General features: G+C 45.4%; 1 protein-coding gene across 1 annotated transcript in view; it reads right to left on the bottom strand.

Moving 5' to 3' along the window:
* The window catches only part of SMAD5 (SMAD family member 5), a 293,927-nt gene that overhangs the window by 158,096 nt on the left and 116,984 nt on the right, over positions 1 to 18,847 (bottom strand). Inside the window, exon 4 of the mRNA XM_069652605.1 lies at positions 1,388 to 1,507. Coding sequence (XP_069508706.1) covers positions 1,388 to 1,507 — 120 coding nt within the window. The remainder of the gene's footprint in view (positions 1 to 1,387; positions 1,508 to 18,847) is intronic.

The following is an 18,847-nucleotide window of genomic DNA, read 5'->3' as shown; positions in this document are numbered from 1 at the left end:
TGTGAATACCCAAATTAATGTGTTCAGCATCATTCATGGGTAATGAATTATGAGCTTGTGGCAGTTTTAGAGAAGTTTCAAGCTTTTTGGAGACACTAGGCAATATGTGAAATGACAAGGGATTATGGCACCAGCCACAATTGTTTGACACATGGTATTTGTTGCTATTGTGGGCAAAGGACACAGCAGGCCCACTTAGCACAGCACACAAGGAAGTTAGAGGGAGGTTGGAGATAGCCCTCAGTCTACTAACCAACACACTAACGAAAGAGAAATAAGAGCGTGAGTCTTCGCATTTCAGTTAGCCCATTCGCTGTGCCAAAAGTTAATTGTTTCCCATATAAGCATTTCGTGCATGACAAGGGTCTGTGAAAAAAAAAATCTACCCAAGCTGAGCCTCAGAGCCATTAAGAAGTAAAGACTTCTGACCACCCAGATCTAAACCATTTTCTACTTCTTTAGACTTTCAGGGGCACCAAAAATTAAATACAAAAATTCTACTGACCTCTTTGACCTGCCGACAAAATTTCAAGAAAAAAAAAACCATTTTGATTAATTTCTATACTGAATGGGAAAAACATGAATAAAAGGGAAAAAAAGGTGGGAAGCAACAAAGGGAAAGGAAGAGGAAGGAGAAGAAGGGGCAAATGTGGGAATAGGATACCACTAACAAATAAAAAAACAGAGAACCTTGTACATAAAAAAAGAAAGTTGCTCTTTTTTCAGAGACGCAAATATTGGTAATTCACATTCCTGACAGACAACTATTTTACATAGATTTGAGTGTTAATGCTTCTTTTTTTTTATCCACGGATGACGATTGTGGTATTTCCTTTGGAAGTTAAATTCTTCATCCTTTAATTGTTTTAAATTATATATAGTCTTTGAAACAAGTCACACATCTTCAAATACTTAATTAGCTTGGTATCTAGAACAGACTCAATCATGAAACCTAGTGGCAAGACACGGAAACAGCTAAAAAAAAGAAAGCTCTAATGTACATGAAATGGAAACGTATCCTGAATAGAGTGCACTGAAATAAAAGAAAGTACCTACTGGGAGGAAGAAAGAAAGGGGAAGATGAATTCTCAGAAATTCGCTCTATTGCAACCAATTAACTGAAATAGAATCTTGCGAAGAATAAGCGTTTTCTGAGACACTGATACAAGTCAGAAATGAAGATATTGAAGATGGCACAGGGTGGAACAATATTGGGAGCCATGCATGTGTTTTATAGGTAAGATCTTGTTGAGCAGTATGCAGCAATAGTTAAGTCAATGAATAAGAATCGCAGGTCAGCTGCACAGGGACAATTTTGGTGAGACACACAAAATATTCCAAATCGGGTAAATTCTCAAATATATTCCGCAGACACTTTTCTCCTTACCTCGACTACACACAGTTGGCAAGATAGTGCGGATCATACAGCTGTCTGTATCCATAGACTGAGAATCATCTTGTCCTATTAGATCTTCTGGTGGCATGTAGGCAGGAGGTGGTGTATCAGCTATTAAATGGAAACAACCACTTAATCAAATAGTCACAGACTTCAAAAATCATCTACAATAGGAACACTTTTTAAGCAAGTATGCTAATCTAAAGTACTTGGTACAGAAGAAATTGAGAAAATAATGTAGCTTTTCCAAACCCGGTAATATGGTATGTGGAAGGTAAGGCGACATTCCCTACGAATTGCATTCAGTTATCTCAAAACACTTGTTATTGATGTTTCCTTGGTTACTTAGGATGGTTGCCTTATGTTTCCAAAGTTCCTGCCACTGAAAATGAGAAAACTAATAATCTAAAAACCTCAAGTAGGATTCAGAAGCAGAGCCATGAGAGCGAGAACAAAAACTGGCAACAGAACCATGAAGGATTCCATGACCATGAAGGATTCATTAAACACAGCAAAATCCCAGTTTCTCGTGGCATCACCTGTTGAACTGCAATGGCATCATCAAAAATTAAGCAGAATATATATTCAGTAAAAAAACGAATTATGGTTAAGTTGCGCTACTAAAAACCAATGAAATTCAGTGAAAAAAATGTTGTTAAAGGGACGTTATGGTTCCAAGTAAAACCGAAAAAGCCCTGAAATTCGCCAGTTATGGTAAGCAAAGCAACCATAACTCGCGCCACCACCGTGCACTGCTAAGACTAACACCCAGGACATCAAAGATGACATCACAAATGTCATTGATGACATCACTGATGACATCACATGAGATATTCATTTTGATGAAAAGTCCCTACAAGGGGTTGTGTTTATAATGTTGGTAACAAGATGTCAGGGGTGATCGGGAGACCCATCATGTACTACTTAATCTATAAAAGAATGTACCCATCTAAAATCATTGTATTGGAGTGTTGTTGTTAATACAGAAACCTAATCATATATAAACATAGGCAATAACTGCAGCATGCACCATAAAAGTATAATATTTATAATCTAGTAATTTCGGATTGTACAATAATGAATGCTAATTTATCAGAGCTTTGAGTAATGTTAAACATAACTAGCTAACAATTCAAGACTTACAACACTTAACCCTACAGAAAGTACTTTAAGAACATATGACAAGGTTAACATCTAGATAAATGGCACCTTTTCAATTTTAATATTCTGACTGTCAGTGAACAAAACCGCCTGGCCTATATATATTAGTGAACAAAAACAAGTGGCCCAGATATGTGATGTCATCAATGCCATTTGTGATGTCATCTCTGATGTCCTGGCCGTTAGTCTTAACAGTGCACGGTGGTGGCGCAAGTTATGGTTGCTTAGCTTACCATAACTGGTGAATTTCAGGGCTTTTCCTGTTTTACTTGGAACCATAATGTCCCTTTAACAAAGTTTTTTCACCGAATTTCATAGGTTTTTATTAGCGCAATTTAACCATACTTTGTTCCTGTTACAAAGTTTTTTCACTGAATATAGATATATAATGTAAATTTGATAAATGTTTACAAGGATGCCCTTAGTTTATATACATATAACATAGAAGATACTGAACATCCTGTCTGCGCTAGTGGGTCTAATATCCGAGGACCATGCGCCTGTTCGCGGACGGACTCAGACAACATCAACACTATCGAAAAACTCAGGGGGGTATCTTACATTGTTAAATCATCCCAAAAAAAAACAACTAAACATGGTCAAAAAGCAGCACATAAATAAATTATATTCATTAATAAATAAGAAGTGAAACTGTATGCAAGACACTAACAGTCCAATTACATAGCATTGCAACATAGTGGAATATACCAAAACACAATAAATATGCCTCCAACAGAATTACCTCACAGAAACTGCACAGCAAATATCAACAGGAAACCTAGGCAGCAGTAAGAGCAAAACTTAGAAAGAAAATAGTGAGTACACTACATTTATTGGATATATTTATAAACTTTCTGTATTAGGTAATATATATATATATATATATAAAATTTTAGTTTGTTTTTTTTAACACAGAAATGTCCAGTACTTTGGAATGGCTGGAAGAAAATATTCCTCGGGATGAAATGAGGGAAGACAGCGATACTATACTAATGGTAGACACTACACTTCTCTATATAAGCCAATTAATAACCATTACTTAAATGGCCTTAACACTTGTTTTTTAAACAGACCGTACAGACATTAAAAATAATATACCAAGAGAGACGTTAGAAAATTCTCTGCAGGAAATGGAGCTAAAAATGGATATGTTAATGAAAAATGTAATTCTTTTAAAAAACATTGTGGCGGACCATATGAAAGAAAACATTAAATGTCACTGTCCCACATGTACCTGTTCCCCCCTCTCCATGTCCCAGCCAACTATCCCCAAAACCTCCCCAGTAAGAAAAACGGTATGATGAGACTTCAATCCCTTCCTCCCCGACCATCCATCATGTTCAAACCCCTAATTCCCCTGTATTTGATTGTTTCTGGTTCCCCCTCTCTTTCATAATTTTTATACTTTTAAACAATAAAAAATATTAATTGTGTTGTTAGTATATTCCTCTGTGTCATATGTTTTTTTTAAAGGCAGTTAGGGTGTCCGCGGACAGCGTGGCTGTCCGGGATGCCCTCAATTAACCAAAAAGGACACTACACCTGTTCGTATTGTTGCCAATCAAAATAAGGACACACAAGATGTCCGCCTGTCTGCAATTAACCAAAATGGGGGTGTCCTAAGACATTATACCTGTTCGAATTGCCGCAGTCAAAATGGGGATGTCCGCAGAACACTAGAGACGTCTGCATGTTCGTAGCTATGCAAAATAAAGTGTCCTAAAAACGTTCCCTGTGTTCGCATTGTCCGTAACCAGAATGAATATGTCCGCAGAACACATAGGCTGTCCGCAAAGTTGTGACACACATTTATTTTGTTCGGGGACCTGAACACTGTCCGTAGAACACCTGCACGCATGAATAGACCCGACCCTAAAAGTATTTATTCCAGCAATCCAAGATATTTTCCTGGGAAAGTCCACCCATGCACATGTCCCACACTATGTCCCTGGCATTCTGCATACTTTTTGGAATTTTTTGAGCCCTTTCTTGGTGTTCAAAATGTTCGAGGACAGCGCGGGTGTCCATGAAGCATGCCCCAGCACCCCTATAAAACGACACACCCCAGAGCTGCTCCTTATTCTGTTTTTGGGCTTCCAGGACAGAGACTGCTCCTTGTTGCATTGGATTGCTCTTTGAAACAGCTGTCCTAATGGCATCCATGGCTGCTGCTGGTGCTACTGCTGTCTCAGCACCACCCCCACCCCTTCCACCACCAACACCTCCCCGTGGGCCTGCAGAGGGGAACAGGCGTCAGGATACAGAGGAGAGTGATGAAGAGGATGAGGTAGTGGAAGTCCCTACTACTATTTCTCACCGTGAATCTTGGGTGTGGAGGTTATTTACCACTGTTGATGGAGTACCAAAAGCTTGTGCACACAAGGTGATCTGCAATCAGTGCAAGATGGTGCTGAGTCGTGAGAAACCAGGTTTGTACAGCTATGGTACTACATCAATGAAGCGACACCTAAAATCGTTCCACGGTGGGGCAATTCGTAAGGTTGTACCTTGCGATAAACGTAGTAGGTTGAGTTCCCCTGCAGCATCCGCCGTTTCCCCTCCCGTCACCACAAGAGACACTCCTGTGGGGCAGCGCATCCCTCCAGCTGCCTCGTAGGCCATACATGATGCTGTTGATCCTTATCTTTCGAGGGTCACAGTATTGTGCATGTACTGCGACACAGTACTCTGCAGGGGGGAGAACCTTCAAAGTGCTTTCAAGACTCTGGTCAAGGAGCATGAGAAGAACTACCTACCTGAATAAGGGTGACCCTACATCTTCCTCTCTCTGCCTGCCCCTTCTTATACCAGTGGATGGTGTCACTTCCTTACCCTTCTTTCCGTTCATTTCCTTGTGTGTCGTATTTACAAAACCAAAAAAAAAAAAAAAAAAAAAAAAAACAACCCAAAAAAAGAGCCGCCTTTCACAGTTCAAAAAGAGAAGGGTCAATGAAATGCACAAGGTCCTGTGCATTTTTACAATTACAGACTGCCCGCGGACCTCCAAAATCTTTGCAGTGCTGCCCTGTCACGACCATCGTACTTTTCTATGGGAGGAAGTGGTAGCTCTGAAACGAGCCATTTTGTCGTGTTTTTTTGTGTTTCGAAAACTTCAAATGGTCAACACCTACTGCAAAATGCAAAAACATCCATGAAGACCTGCTCACTAACCTCGACTCTAACACCCCTTGCGTTTTTATCTTGCTTGATCTCTCTTCTGCCTTTGACACTGTCAACCATGCCATCCTGCTCAACAGTCCCGTGATAACCTGGGTATCACTGGTCAGGCTCTGGCGTGGCTGACTTCTTTCCTCTCCGACCGACCCTCCCAGGTCCAACTTCCTCTCTGACATCTTTTTCTCTACCTGTGGTGTCCCCCAGGGATCTAACCTCTCTCCCTGGTTGTACAACCAATACCTGCCACTCCTTTCCCACCACATCGCCGCTCTCTGTCCCAACTTTCAGTGCTACCCGGATGATACACAGCTCATTTTCAGGCTACCCTCCGCCTCCTCCTCTCCTTCCCTCATCTCTGACTGTCTGTCTGCCATCCAGGAATGGTGTGCCACCAACGACCTCTGCCTTAATGCCAGTAAAATTGAGATTCTACTCATCGGCACACCCACTCCCTCCTTCCCTGCAGCTCTCTGGCCGGCATCTCTTGGCCCTCCTCCCACTCCCACCTGCAAGGCTAAAACCCTTGTGGTCATTTTCGACTCTGCACTCTCCTTCTCCCCTCACATCTCTGATGTCTCTAAGAAGTCACACTACCAGCTGCAAATCCATAGAGGTATTCTTCCTTTCCTCAACTTCCCTCAGAAGCTCACTATCTACAGAGCCCTGGTCCTCTCCAAGCTGGACTACTGTAACAGCCTCTATCTAAACCTACCTGCGATCACTCTCAGCCCTCTGCAATTTATCCATAACAGGACTGCGAGACTTGTCCTTGGCCCCAAGCCCAGGGATCGTATATCTCCAGGACTGAAATCTCTGCACTGACTCCCTGTGGCTGCGAGGATGAAGTTCAAAACCCTCTGCATCGTCCACAAGGCCGCCTGGGGCCTCAATACCTTAAACTCTCTTCCCTCTCGAGCTCTTCGCCCCATCCGCCTCCAACTCCCTCAGGGTGAGTCGCTTCTCCAAGCAACAAGTTGGCGGTAGATCCCTCTCCTTGGCTAGGGCCTCCCTGCCTCCCTGAAACTTGAGGAGAACCATCTTCAATTTCCGGAAGCACCTAAAAACCTTCCTCTTTGCTGCTGCTTTCTCTCCCCCTCTCCCCTGCTGAAGTCCTGGCTGATACTGTGACTGCACGGGTTACCTGGCCACCCATCTGATCTCGGGCCCAAGCCCTGCCAGGTGCATGCTTGCACTGCCTTCCTGGCAACCCCTGCACCTGGGGACCGTTTTCTGTATCCTACAGTCCCCAAACCAGCACTTATGTCTGCACTCACCCTGCACTTGCCACTAGCTGGCTGTTCTTTATTTATGTTATGTTATTTTATTATCAGATGTACTGCACTTTCCCCTCACCCCAACCCCGCACTTTTCTGTTTGTTCCCCCTTCCCTTGCACTTTCGCAATCTGAATGACACCTGGCCTAGTAAGATCGTTGTCGGTCTTCCCTCTGTTTCCCCCTGCCTTGCTTTGTGGCGCCTTTAAACACTTGTGTATAGGCGCTTTATAAATGTCATATCATATATCACCTGCCCACAGAGTTACCATCCTCCCAATGGACTCCAGAACAGTTTGAAAAGAAGGTCTAGTTTTGTTGATTTTCTGGATCAACACCCAGAACAACTTCCCAATCTCTAGGGGCCCCTCTCAAGGCAAGGCGGTTAGCAAGCAACCCAACGCCAAAAGAGCCTGCTTGGACCCAAATGAACCTAGTACATCTACCCATCATACTGTGACGATACTCAAAGTTCCCAAGACCTTGGCTCATTGACGTATGAAAAACAAAAAATGTAATACTCTGCTGCTACCACTAGATGTCGGCCTATGCAAAGCATGTGATATATATATATATATATATATATATATTTATTTATTTATTTATTACAGGGCCTGCAGTAGCAGCCCTGTAGTTATGGTTAAGTTGCCCAACCCATTTTGGGCGGCTTATAACTTTGCGCCCGGACCAATCCTCAAAACGTTGCAAAAAATGTATATGGCCCAATCAGATTGATCCTGCGAAGTTTGGGGAGGTTTCGTCAAGAGCAGGGGGGAGGGGGGAGGGGTGAGTTGCAAAGTTATAGGAGGGGGTCCCAAAATGTGTATTTTTTTCCCATAGACCCATTGCAAAAAGATTTTTGCTCACGCCTACTACAAACCGCTGGACGGATTTTGACCAGATTTGCAGCAGGAGCGGCAGCTTGGTCCCAAAAGCATGCTTTTGTAAATTTGGTGTAAATTTTTTTAAAAGAGCAAAATATAGGTTAAAAAAATAAAATAAAATAAAAGGTGCTATACGGGTTCACTCCACAGAGGTGTACCGGATTGGTCCAGAGGCCAACATGAGGTCTGCGGACATCGGAAAAGCGTGAACTGCGTCAGATTTTTGGAAACACTCGCCATGTTGGATTTGCGGCCATCCGCGAACATTGCTGTAAAAGCATATTGAAAAACATCGGCCTCATTTAATTTCTTTATTCGGATGTGGGTCAGGCCTTTGACGGACTTATCACAGATTCACCGAAGGTCATGGGGATTCATGTAAAATGGTTATTGTACGCTGATGACATGGTCCTAATATCACAAACGCCAAAGGGCATGCGTACCTTATTGAATGCATTGGATCTGTATGTGCAAAAAAACTATTATTATTAACATCTTGAAAACAAAAGTAATTCAGTTTGGCACACCCAAACAGAGAACTGCCCAATTGATTTAGCCCCAGCAAAAATGTATAATTTCATTAGTGACATCATATATATATTTAGGGACCTGTATCGCTAATCAATGGGGAGACTGCTGATTCGTCAAGAGGGAACAAAATTAGAGGGGGGGTCCCAAAATATTGTAAAGTTTTATAATTGTGATACAATTTGACATATCTGCACAAAGGTTTGTAAAATGATTTTAGATCGAGATATAAATGTTTTTGCAAAGATTGGTGGGGTTTTGTCAAGAGGGGGCTAAATTAGAGGAGGGTCTCAAAATGTTTAGATGGCTCATAAGTTTGTTGCCGTTTGACAAATGTGGACAAATGTTTTCAGAAAGATTAGTTACCCAAGCTTGAATGTTTGTGCAAAGTCTGAATGTATTTTGTCAAGTGGGGGCCAAGTTATAAGACTATTGTATGTATGTACATTGACACTTTTGAAAAATAAAACATGGCTAGATTTTCAGCAAACACATGTAAGGAGCATTGGCAAGGACCTGAAAAAATGGTTTTGCAAATGTGTCAGTGTTTTATTTTTTGACAAGTGTCATAATGTAGGTGCAATAAATAGTGATATCTCTTTGGTGACTGAGGTATAGCCTGTGGCCATGGGCAGCGGTCAGATTGCCCGGGACGTGAAATAAGGTCACGACCCACACAATCTGGCTACTGGCAATGACCACGAGATACGATCAATGGGGATAAAATGGCCATGTCCACCAAGGACCGGCTATGTGGGAAAGTTTTTCCAAAATTGGGATAGGTTTGAAAGGGGGAAGACATTTTTTTTAAAAAAAAAAAAAATAAAAAAAATGTGCTTGTGCTATAGTCATAGGGTTCTCTCTTCGCCTTCTGCAGCCCGCCATAGAAATGGAAGAGGGGCTCTGTACAGAACCCCGCCTTCCCTTTCCATGGTGGCCATCTTGGAAAAGGATTTTCCTAACTACAGCGGGGTGCCACGCGCGTCCCCGATGTAGGAAGTGAAAATGTGTTTTTTTTTTCTTCTAACAACCCGGGCTACCGCTTTGGCAACCGGGGTGCTAATGGCCTTCATCCCCAATTGCAGGTGCTGGATATTGGGATAACTGTCCGGAGCCCTTGTTATCCACCCTCACTTCGCTTGGGCCAATAACTTGGACTGGTGGGCCGTTATACCCCGTTCCAGTCCCTGGAACTGGGGATGAATGCCACATTATTCCTATTAGCAGAACACAATACTTATGAAAACGTTGGAAAATATTATTGAGTCTATGTAGTATACTGAGAAATGTAAAGTAGATGGAGTCGATACTTTTTTTTGGTTGTTCTATTTTTTTTTACTGTGAAAGGTGGTTCCTAAAGGAACCTTTTTTTTGCAGGAGAGGTTGGCAAGTAAGGTGGGGATGGAAATGAGGGAAAAGGCACCAAGCACTAACATGGATGGGCAGGGGAAGATGCTGCGCGTGTGTTACATCTAAGGTAGGGGCCAGTGTTTCTCATGCTCCTCGATTACAGCTTCAAAAGCACTTCAAAATTGCTCCTCCCTGCAGAATGGTGTGTTGCAGCATATACATAGGACTATTGCCTTTGAAAGATCTAGATCAACAGCCTCTTTTATTGCATACAAGGTAGCTGGTGGGATTTTGCGTCCCACAGAAGAACAAGTTACTTACCAACTGTAATGTTCTTTCGACTGGATGTTCCTCCCACGTATGCCTCATCTTGTGATAGACTCCTATAGCAGTGATCAATTTGGAGGTGGGAGTACTAGTTCTTGTTTTCATGTACAGAGTGAAGTACCGCTCTGGCAAATATTCCCTCATTTGAGGATGAGGTATCTAAACAGTAATGCTTGATAAAAGTATGCATTGATGCCCATGTTGCAGCTGAGCAAATATCTTTTGCCGGGACTCCCCTCTTCAAAGCCGCAGAAGTGGCCATTCCCCCTGTGGAATGAGCACGTAGCCTATCCGGTGGATCTTTTCCTGCTAATCTGTAACATTCCAATATAGCTAGAATAATCCAGCGGGATATGGTTTGTTTTGTCACCGCTAACCCCAATTTACGACCTGTGTAGCCAACAAAAAGTTGGTCGTCTTGACGTAATTTTGCCATTCTTGCAATGTAAAAGCTGAGAGCCCTTTTAGGGTCCAGTCTATGTAATCTCTCCTCTTCTTTTCCCAAATGAGTAGGGGGATAAAATGTTGGTAAAACAATTTTCTGCAACAAATGGAAGTCGGAAACTACTCGGTAAGAAAGATGGTTTAACTTTCAGAACTACTTTGTCTTTGTAAAATGAGGTGTTTGGAGGTTTACATGAGAGAGCCTGTAGTTCACGTACCCTGGGGGCTGATGTTAATGCCACAAGAAGGACAGTTTTTAGTGTTAAAAGCCTCAATGGACATGAGTGCAGAGGCTCAAACGGTATACATGTTAAGAATTTAAGAACTAAATTCAAATCCTAAATTGGAACATGAAAAGTTATTGGTGGATATACATTTGTAAATCCTTTCAGGAACTGTATTATTAATGGTCTTTTGAAGTAAGAAACCTCTTCCAAGGAGCGCTTAAAAAATGGACAGCGCAGACTTCAAGATGGCCGCCATGGAGAGAGGACGTGCCTGAGCGCGCTCCGGCTCCCCTCCCGGGCCTATACAGCAGCCAGCTCACTTGCGGATCTCTCGATGAGGTAGACGGAGGAAACGGTCCCCGGGAATCCGCAGACAGCGCCATACACAACGGCGGTAAACCCCAGTGCGGCCGGAACACATTGGCGGACCCGCGGATCCCTATCGACCCACACTCCGGGAGCAGCGGATGCGGAGCGGGACCCGACATCGAGGCCGCCCACCTGAGACGCAGAACACGGGACTCGTTCCCCCGCACCCACGGATTGAATCGGCAATATCCCGCTGGGGGGACGAACCGGCGCGTGGGCCTCGGGGTGAGGAATACCCGAGACTGGGCACATCCGCCGCGGATGTAGGCAGGTGGGGGCCAGCGAACGTAGATCGAGTCGCGATCACGGAGGCGACCCCAGCGCGGCTCCGCTTGGAAGGGCGAGAGGAAGAAGCAGCCCCAGCGTCGGATGCGGGGAAACGATACTAGCTGGCGGACAAATAATAAGGTACACGTCCGAGCAGATCGAGGGAAGGGAGCGAGGGCTCAGCACTAACAACAAAAAGGCACGGCAGCCTGGAGCCCGCCACACTAGCCTTGATCTCCCCCGCTCTCCGGGCCCCACACATATTGGGAAGAGCGCAGCCCGAAGCCGGCCATTTTCTTAAGGTACGTGATCGAATTGATTGAGGGGAGAGAGCAAAAGGCTCGCTACAAGCAACAAGAGTCATGGACTCCCGGAGCCTGGCACACTAACCGTAATCTCCCCCGCTCCCAGAGCCCCCTCACACATTGGCAAGGCCACAGGCAACATACAGAGAGGAGAAAAGGGATCCTCTAAAGCGGCAAGACACAGCCATAAATTGGGCAGGCTCCCCACCTCCACAGGGACCAGCCACAGGTGGGGAGCGGACACATACAGCTGCGACTCCCCCCGCTCTTAGGGGTAATAACAGGCGAACACCGGTCTGAGAACCATACGGATCGGGGACAGACGACTACGGAAGAAAGATCAGCAGAGGCCGCAGACCGGGAAACACGCTGACAGGGCCGGTCTCCATCGAGTAGCTTGCATAAGGAGGCATAAATGTCAAAATCCAGAGGGAAGCAGGGACCAACCAACCCCTCAAACCAACCGCCGAAGCAAGATCACAACTTGGCCCAATTCTGGGGGGGGGGGACACAAAAGGAACCACGGATAAGGCAGAAAAAACGCCCAAACGATCAAATAGCGACCTGGGAACGAACCCCCTCCACGAAGACATGGCCACAAAAGAGGATCTGAAGATGTGGTTCGGGGAACTCCAAGCACAATTCATGGACTCAATGAATGCGCATCTGGATGCTATGAAGTCCGATTTCAAATCGGCCTTGCAGGAATTAAAAACGGAAGTATCAGGCCTGGGAGAAAGAACAGATACCTTGGAGAAGATTGTGCAGAACATGGAGGAAGAGACACAACAAGTTGCAGAAACACAGGAACACTTAGCCCGCCTAACGCACAACTTGGAAATCCAATGTGAAGACTTGGAAAACAGGTCACGAAGATCGAACATTAGGATAAAGAACGTACCAGAGACGGTGGAAGATAAAGATCTTAAGACAGCGGTCCAGCAAGTTTTCTCAGACATCGTAGACCAGGACGAGGGAGAAGAAGTCCTGATAGATCGAATACACAGGGTGGGACCAAAAAGATCGACTCCCCAAAACGATCGCCCGAGAGATGTGTTGGTGGCCCACACAAAAAGAGCGGGTGTTAAGAAAGGCCAGATCAATGGACTTCATTCGAATAAATGGGGAGGAAATAAAGCTATATCAGGATTTGGCATTGACAACGCTCCAGAAGAGAAGAGAAATGTCCCAGATAACGAAGGAGCTGACAGCCCACCAAATTAGATACAAGTGGACATTTCCATTTGGCCTGCTGTTTACGTGGGAGGGCACACAAAAAAGGATAACCTCACGGGAAGAAGGGCAAAGACGTATGAACCTACAGGACCAAGACGAAGACCCCCTGCAGGCAAGCGGCTCAGGCTCCCCCGTTAAGAAAACCCTCACGGGATGGAAAACGATGAACAGGAGAGAGAGACGACCAAGCAGGAGGAAGTAACGCACAGGGGAACGTCTAGAATATCGGAGCAGAAGCATGACACAGCAGCCATCGGGGACTTGACAGAGACAGTAAGAATCCGAGAGACCAAGACACAGGTGCCGGGAGGGGGAGGGGAGAGACACGGGAGGCCACTGAAGTCATGACGAAGGGTTTAGGATCCCCTTCAAAGTTATCCCTGAGTACGGTAGAGGGCGTGAGGCACGAGGCAACACGCCGAGGTGCTAGTAGTAAATCATGCCATCCTCAGGGCAGTTGGGGTAGGGGGGGGGAGGGAAACACGCCAGTTGGGGATTGCGTGACAACGGGGGGTAAGGGGAGTTGAGGACAGGGGAAAGCCAGGGATAACTCTGGAATTGTAAAAGAGACGAGAGGATATGTGGCACGCTACCTAATACGGAAAGACACATGGGGATAAAGATCCTGACACAGAATGTAAGGGGCCTAAACTATCCAGTCAAGCGTAAAAAAGTAGCACATTCCATTAAGCAGGGGGCTTTTGACATCGTAATGCTCCAGGAGACACATATAAGGGCCCAAGACAAGCATAAATTCCGCCTTAGGGGGTTCAACCAAATCTTTCAGGCAAACACGCCAGAGAAAAGGGCTGGGGTTCTCATAGCGGTCAGAGAGTCAAGTTCTCATGGGGAGATAAACAGGGGAGATGCCTAATAGTAAATATAACGATAGATGGCCGACCCCTGACATTGGCTACGGTATACGCCCCCAACACAGGCCAGGATGGCTTCATAACAGAGGTCCTAGACAAAATAGATCAACAAGCCGCTGGAGAGGTAATATTGGGGGGGGACTTTAACATGGCGTGGGACCCATCCTTAGACAGATCTGGGCCCAGGAAACATAGTCAAGATGCCCCATCGAAAAACCTAAAGCAAAAAATCACGTACCTTGGGCTTGCTGATGCATGGCGCAATGGCAACCCAGAACGAAAAAGCTATACTTATTACTCGCACGTACATAATACGGCCTCGAGGATAGATTATCTCTGGGTATCACTGAGCCTCCTAGGTAAGATAAAACAGATAGAGATTGAACCTATCACGCTCTCGGACCATGCCCCTTTGTGGATGACCGTCATCTGGCCCACAAATTATCCCAGGATTTGGAGTTGGCGCCTCCTGGAGGATATAATTAGGGACCCAGTGACGGCGCAGATGCTCAGGGAACATATCACAGATTTCTTGGCTGATAATGACCTCCCAGACACAAACAAAGATACAGTATGGGACACTCTAAAGGCGGTAATAAGGGGACATCTAATAGCACTCAAAGCACAGAGAGAAAAAATGAACCAACAATGGGAAAAGGAACTAGAGGCACAAATAGGGGCGATCCAGGCAGAACTGATCCAGACTCCCACTAGGAAAATCATGCGTACATGAAGACACGTGCAGGGGCAGCTAGAAGCCTTACGTACGAAAAAAGCGGAAAAGGCACTTCTATACACAAAACACTGGTACTAAGTAAAGGCGAATAAAGCCGATAAACTGCTAGCAAAACAACTGAAAAGTACTCAACAGACGCGAACAATAAAAGCTTTAAAAGATGAGTCAGGCCAACTGAGGACCCAAACCTCCGAGATAGGACAGGTACTTGAAAGGTTCTATCAAAAACTGTACACTACGGATCTCCCTAACAGAGATCTCCAAGAAGACTTTCTCGCTGGGATTCAACTCCCGTACTGGGGGAGGAAGAGAGGCTAAACTTAGAAAAAGAAATTACAATAGAAGAGGTCAATGCAGCAATACAGTCCCTCCCCATGAACAAAGCACCGGGCCCGGATGGATATACTGCCCTCTTTTATAAAACATACAAAGACATCCTGGCTCCTGTACTCACGTCCCTATATAATACTTTTGGGGGGAAGGGAACAGTGACCCAAACCATGAATGAGGCAAAAGTACTGGTGTTCCATAAAAAGGGGAAGGAAGAACAATGCCCCACCGCCTACCGCCCTATTGACTTAATAAATCTAGACGCAAAGCTGTATACTAAAATATTGGCCGCAAGATTGGCACCACTTCTCCCTACACTGATAAACCAGGATCAATCAGGATTCGTCCCTAATCGGCAGACTCATGACAACCTTCGCAGGGTCCTCCATTTGGTCGAAAAAATAGGCATTAAACAGACCCCAGCAGCACTGGTAGCTCTGGACGCGGAGAAAGCATTTGACCGGGTGAAGTGGACATTTCTATTCCAGGTCCTAAAAAAAATGGGAATGGGTGAAGGATACATCAACATGATCCGGGCCAACTACAACTCCCCGTCCATAAGAATAGCTGTGAATGGTGGATTGTCGAATAAATTATACCTAGAGAGAGGGACGAAACAAGGGTGCCCACTTTCCCCCCCTTCTATACGCCATCTATCTGGAACCCTTACTGGCGAAAATCAGGGGTATACCGGAGGTAAAGGGCATAGAAATGGCGGGACAGGAGCACAAAGCTGTGGCATATGCAGATGATATGCTAGTGGCTATAGGAGACCTGGGGCTGTCCCTACCGCATCTAATGGAAGTTAGACAAATTTGGGGAGATCTCGGGATTAAAAATAAACAGGCATACAGAGATACTGATCCTGGCAGGTAACAAAGAAGAAATCCGCGCAAGTGCAACAGATTGCCAATTGAAGGTAGCGACCACTGGTATCAAATATTTGGGTATCACTCTCACCGGGAAAATTGACGAATTTTATGCTCATAATTGCCCCTTACTCTTGGAAAATATTAAAAAGGATTTATTAAAATGGAATCCATTGGCGATTTCCTGGTGGGGTAGAATCACGGCGGTTAAGATGACCATACTCCCCAAACTACTGTACCTATTTCAGGCCCTCCCGATAAGACCCCACAGGGAGTTCTTTAGAGCACTTAGGAAGGAGGTGTCCAAATATGTTTGGCAAAACAAAACCCCTCGAATCTCAAATGCGAATCTGACTGCGAATAGAGGGGAAGGTGGGTGCGCTATGCCACATTTAAGAATTACTATGATGCAGCCCAACTGTGGGTATTAAGGGAATGGATCCCAGAGCGAGGGGAAAAAATTTGGGAGAGGCAGGATAGAGCGGTGGCAAGGACACCCACCAGGCATATGTTATGGATTAACAATCGATTTCGACATGACAATACGCATGTAATTGAGATACTAAAGACTACGCTGGGGGTGTGGGACGCAGCTACCCAAAATGAAACCCTGACTAAAGATCCCGCTCCATTTATGCCAATGTTTAGCAACCAAGAGTTTCCACCGGGAATGGAAAAGGCGCCTACAGTAAATGGGAAGAGGCCCGTGCAAAATGGTGGGGGACATGCAAGAGTACCAACAGATAAGGTCATTTGGGGACTGCACAAAGCTTTTGAATCCAAATATGAACAGCTCTGCCACTGGTTACGTACCCCACGAATAAAAGAAGCAATGCTTAGAGACCTGAGCCCTTTTGAAAAGTACATTATGACGCAAACAGGCACCCGCAAATTTGTCTCAAATACCTATAAATACATTAATGCACAACCGGAACCAACCACATGGCAATTTATGAAAAGGTGGGAGAAAACCCTGGGCTACACCCTCTCCAGGGACAGAGGGAGTATATTTGGCGTCAGATTCCAAAATTGACGAGAGCCATCCAAAATAGAGAAATGTGGGTGAAAATAATGCTTCAATGGCACTACACCCCAGAGAGACTACACACAATGTATGCCAACTCACAGAACAGATGCTGGAGGGAATGTGGGGGGCAAGGGGATTGGCGACATCTGGTGGGACTGCCCGAAATTGAGCACCTTTTGGGGGGAAATTAAGGCCCAAATGCATAAAATGTTCCCGGGGACAGAGCACCTGGGGGTCAAGGTATGGCTGGGGGGCCTATGGGACCCCAAGGATAAAACTCTCAACACCTCGCAGAAGAGGAACATTATGGGTCTGTTGATAGGGGCATGGCTGGAGTTGGCACATAACTGGAAAAATATAACCCCGCCGGCAGCAGTAGACTGGACGCGAAGGGTGTGGACACATCTGGCCATGGAATGGTTAACATAACATCCAAGGAGAACATGGGAGGTTTAGAAAGGATTGGGGACAAGTGATAGTGTCTCCACTTGGACTACAAAGAACAATGGTGCCCGCACACAATAAGGATACTGGATCTATTCTCGTGAAGAGGAAGCACAATCTCGCGAGAACATTACATGGACGGAGTTATCCCGGAAGGAGGGGTGGGGGGAGACGGTTTTCATTTTGTTCTAATTGTTACATCATGTCGATTTATGAAAAAAATAATAAAAATATATTTAAAAAAAAAAAAATGGACAGCGCAGAAGGTATCCTTTAATTGTTCCGATATGGAGCCCCAGATTGGCTAGATGCAACAGGAAAGAAAGTACCATTGGTGTGCCACATTGAAAAGGGTCCACATCTCTACCCTTGCACCAGTTACTGAATTTATTCCAACGACACCGGTACAAGGATTTTGTTGCTGGCCTCCTGGCCGAAAGCAAAATCTCCATTACGTCATCCGGAAGATCCCAATCCTTGTATCTCAACCTCTCAGAAACCATGCATGAAGGTTGAGCGTGTTGACCTCTGGATGGAGAACTCGACCTTCCTCTTGCGAGAGAAGATCCTCTCTTTGTGGAAGACGTAATGGAGGACAGATGGATGTCCAGAAAGTCCGGGTACCACGTTCTCCTGGCCCAGTCCGGGGCAATTAGGATCATGGTTTTCCTGAACTTTCTCAACCTCCCAATTACTTGCGGAATCACGGGGACTGGAGGAAACGCGTACAGCAGGGGAAAATCCCAATCCACTATGAACTCGTCTCCTAGAGCTCCTCTGGGAGGGAATTCCCTTGAGCAATACTGATCGCACTTCCGGTTTACCGAGGTTGCGAACAGATCCACTTGAGGGGTTCCACAAAGGGTGAAGATCTCCAGAAGGACTTCCTGAGCTAACTCCCACTCGTGGGAGACTGTGCTCTGTCTGCTCAGAGCGTCTGCCGCCGTGTTCTGCTCTCCGGCTAGGTGAACTGCCGATGGAGAGATTCCCTCTTGTATTGCCCAGAACAGAGGTAGTGATCCTACGCCTCCTCTTTTATTGAGGTAGTACATGGCCACTGTGTTGTCTGTCATTATCAGGACATTCTTTCTCTGTACGGAGGGCAGTAAGGCCTTCAGAGCTAGTCTGATTGCCACCAGCTCCAAAAGGTTGATGTGTAGTCTGGACTCCGATGGAGACCAACGTCCACTGATTGTCAGATTGTTGGTGTGTGCTCCACACCCCGTGAGTGAGGCATCCGTTACTACTGTTATCTCCGGCCATGGTTGCCAAAAGGATTCTCCATTGAGTATGTTGTCGTTGCAAGCCCACCATGAAAGATCCTGAGCAACTGCGCTCGGGACTTGCAGAAGATCTGACATATTCCACAAGAATTGGGACCACAGAGTTCTGAGGGCCCATTGGAGGGATCTCATTCTCAATCTGGCCTCTGGCACCAGGAAAATGCAGGATGCCATGAGGCTGAGCAACCTCAGGTAATCGAAGGCTGGCAGATGCTGGGCTTTCTGGAATTTTGTTACCATCTGCTGGATGTGGAGAGCTCTCATCTCGGGTGGCGAGGCTTTCCCTGAAGAAGTGTCCAAGACTGCTCCAATACACTAGAGCTGTTGGGATGGTACCATGTG

This window comes from Ambystoma mexicanum, chromosome 3p, assembly GCF_040938575.1.
Source record: "Ambystoma mexicanum isolate Mex_15411 chromosome 3p, UKY_AmexF1_1, whole genome shotgun sequence".
Taxonomy (NCBI): domain Eukaryota; kingdom Metazoa; phylum Chordata; class Amphibia; order Caudata; family Ambystomatidae; genus Ambystoma; species Ambystoma mexicanum.
Note: the sequence above shows the minus strand (reverse complement) of the source record. Positions and strands in the feature narration are given on the sequence as shown.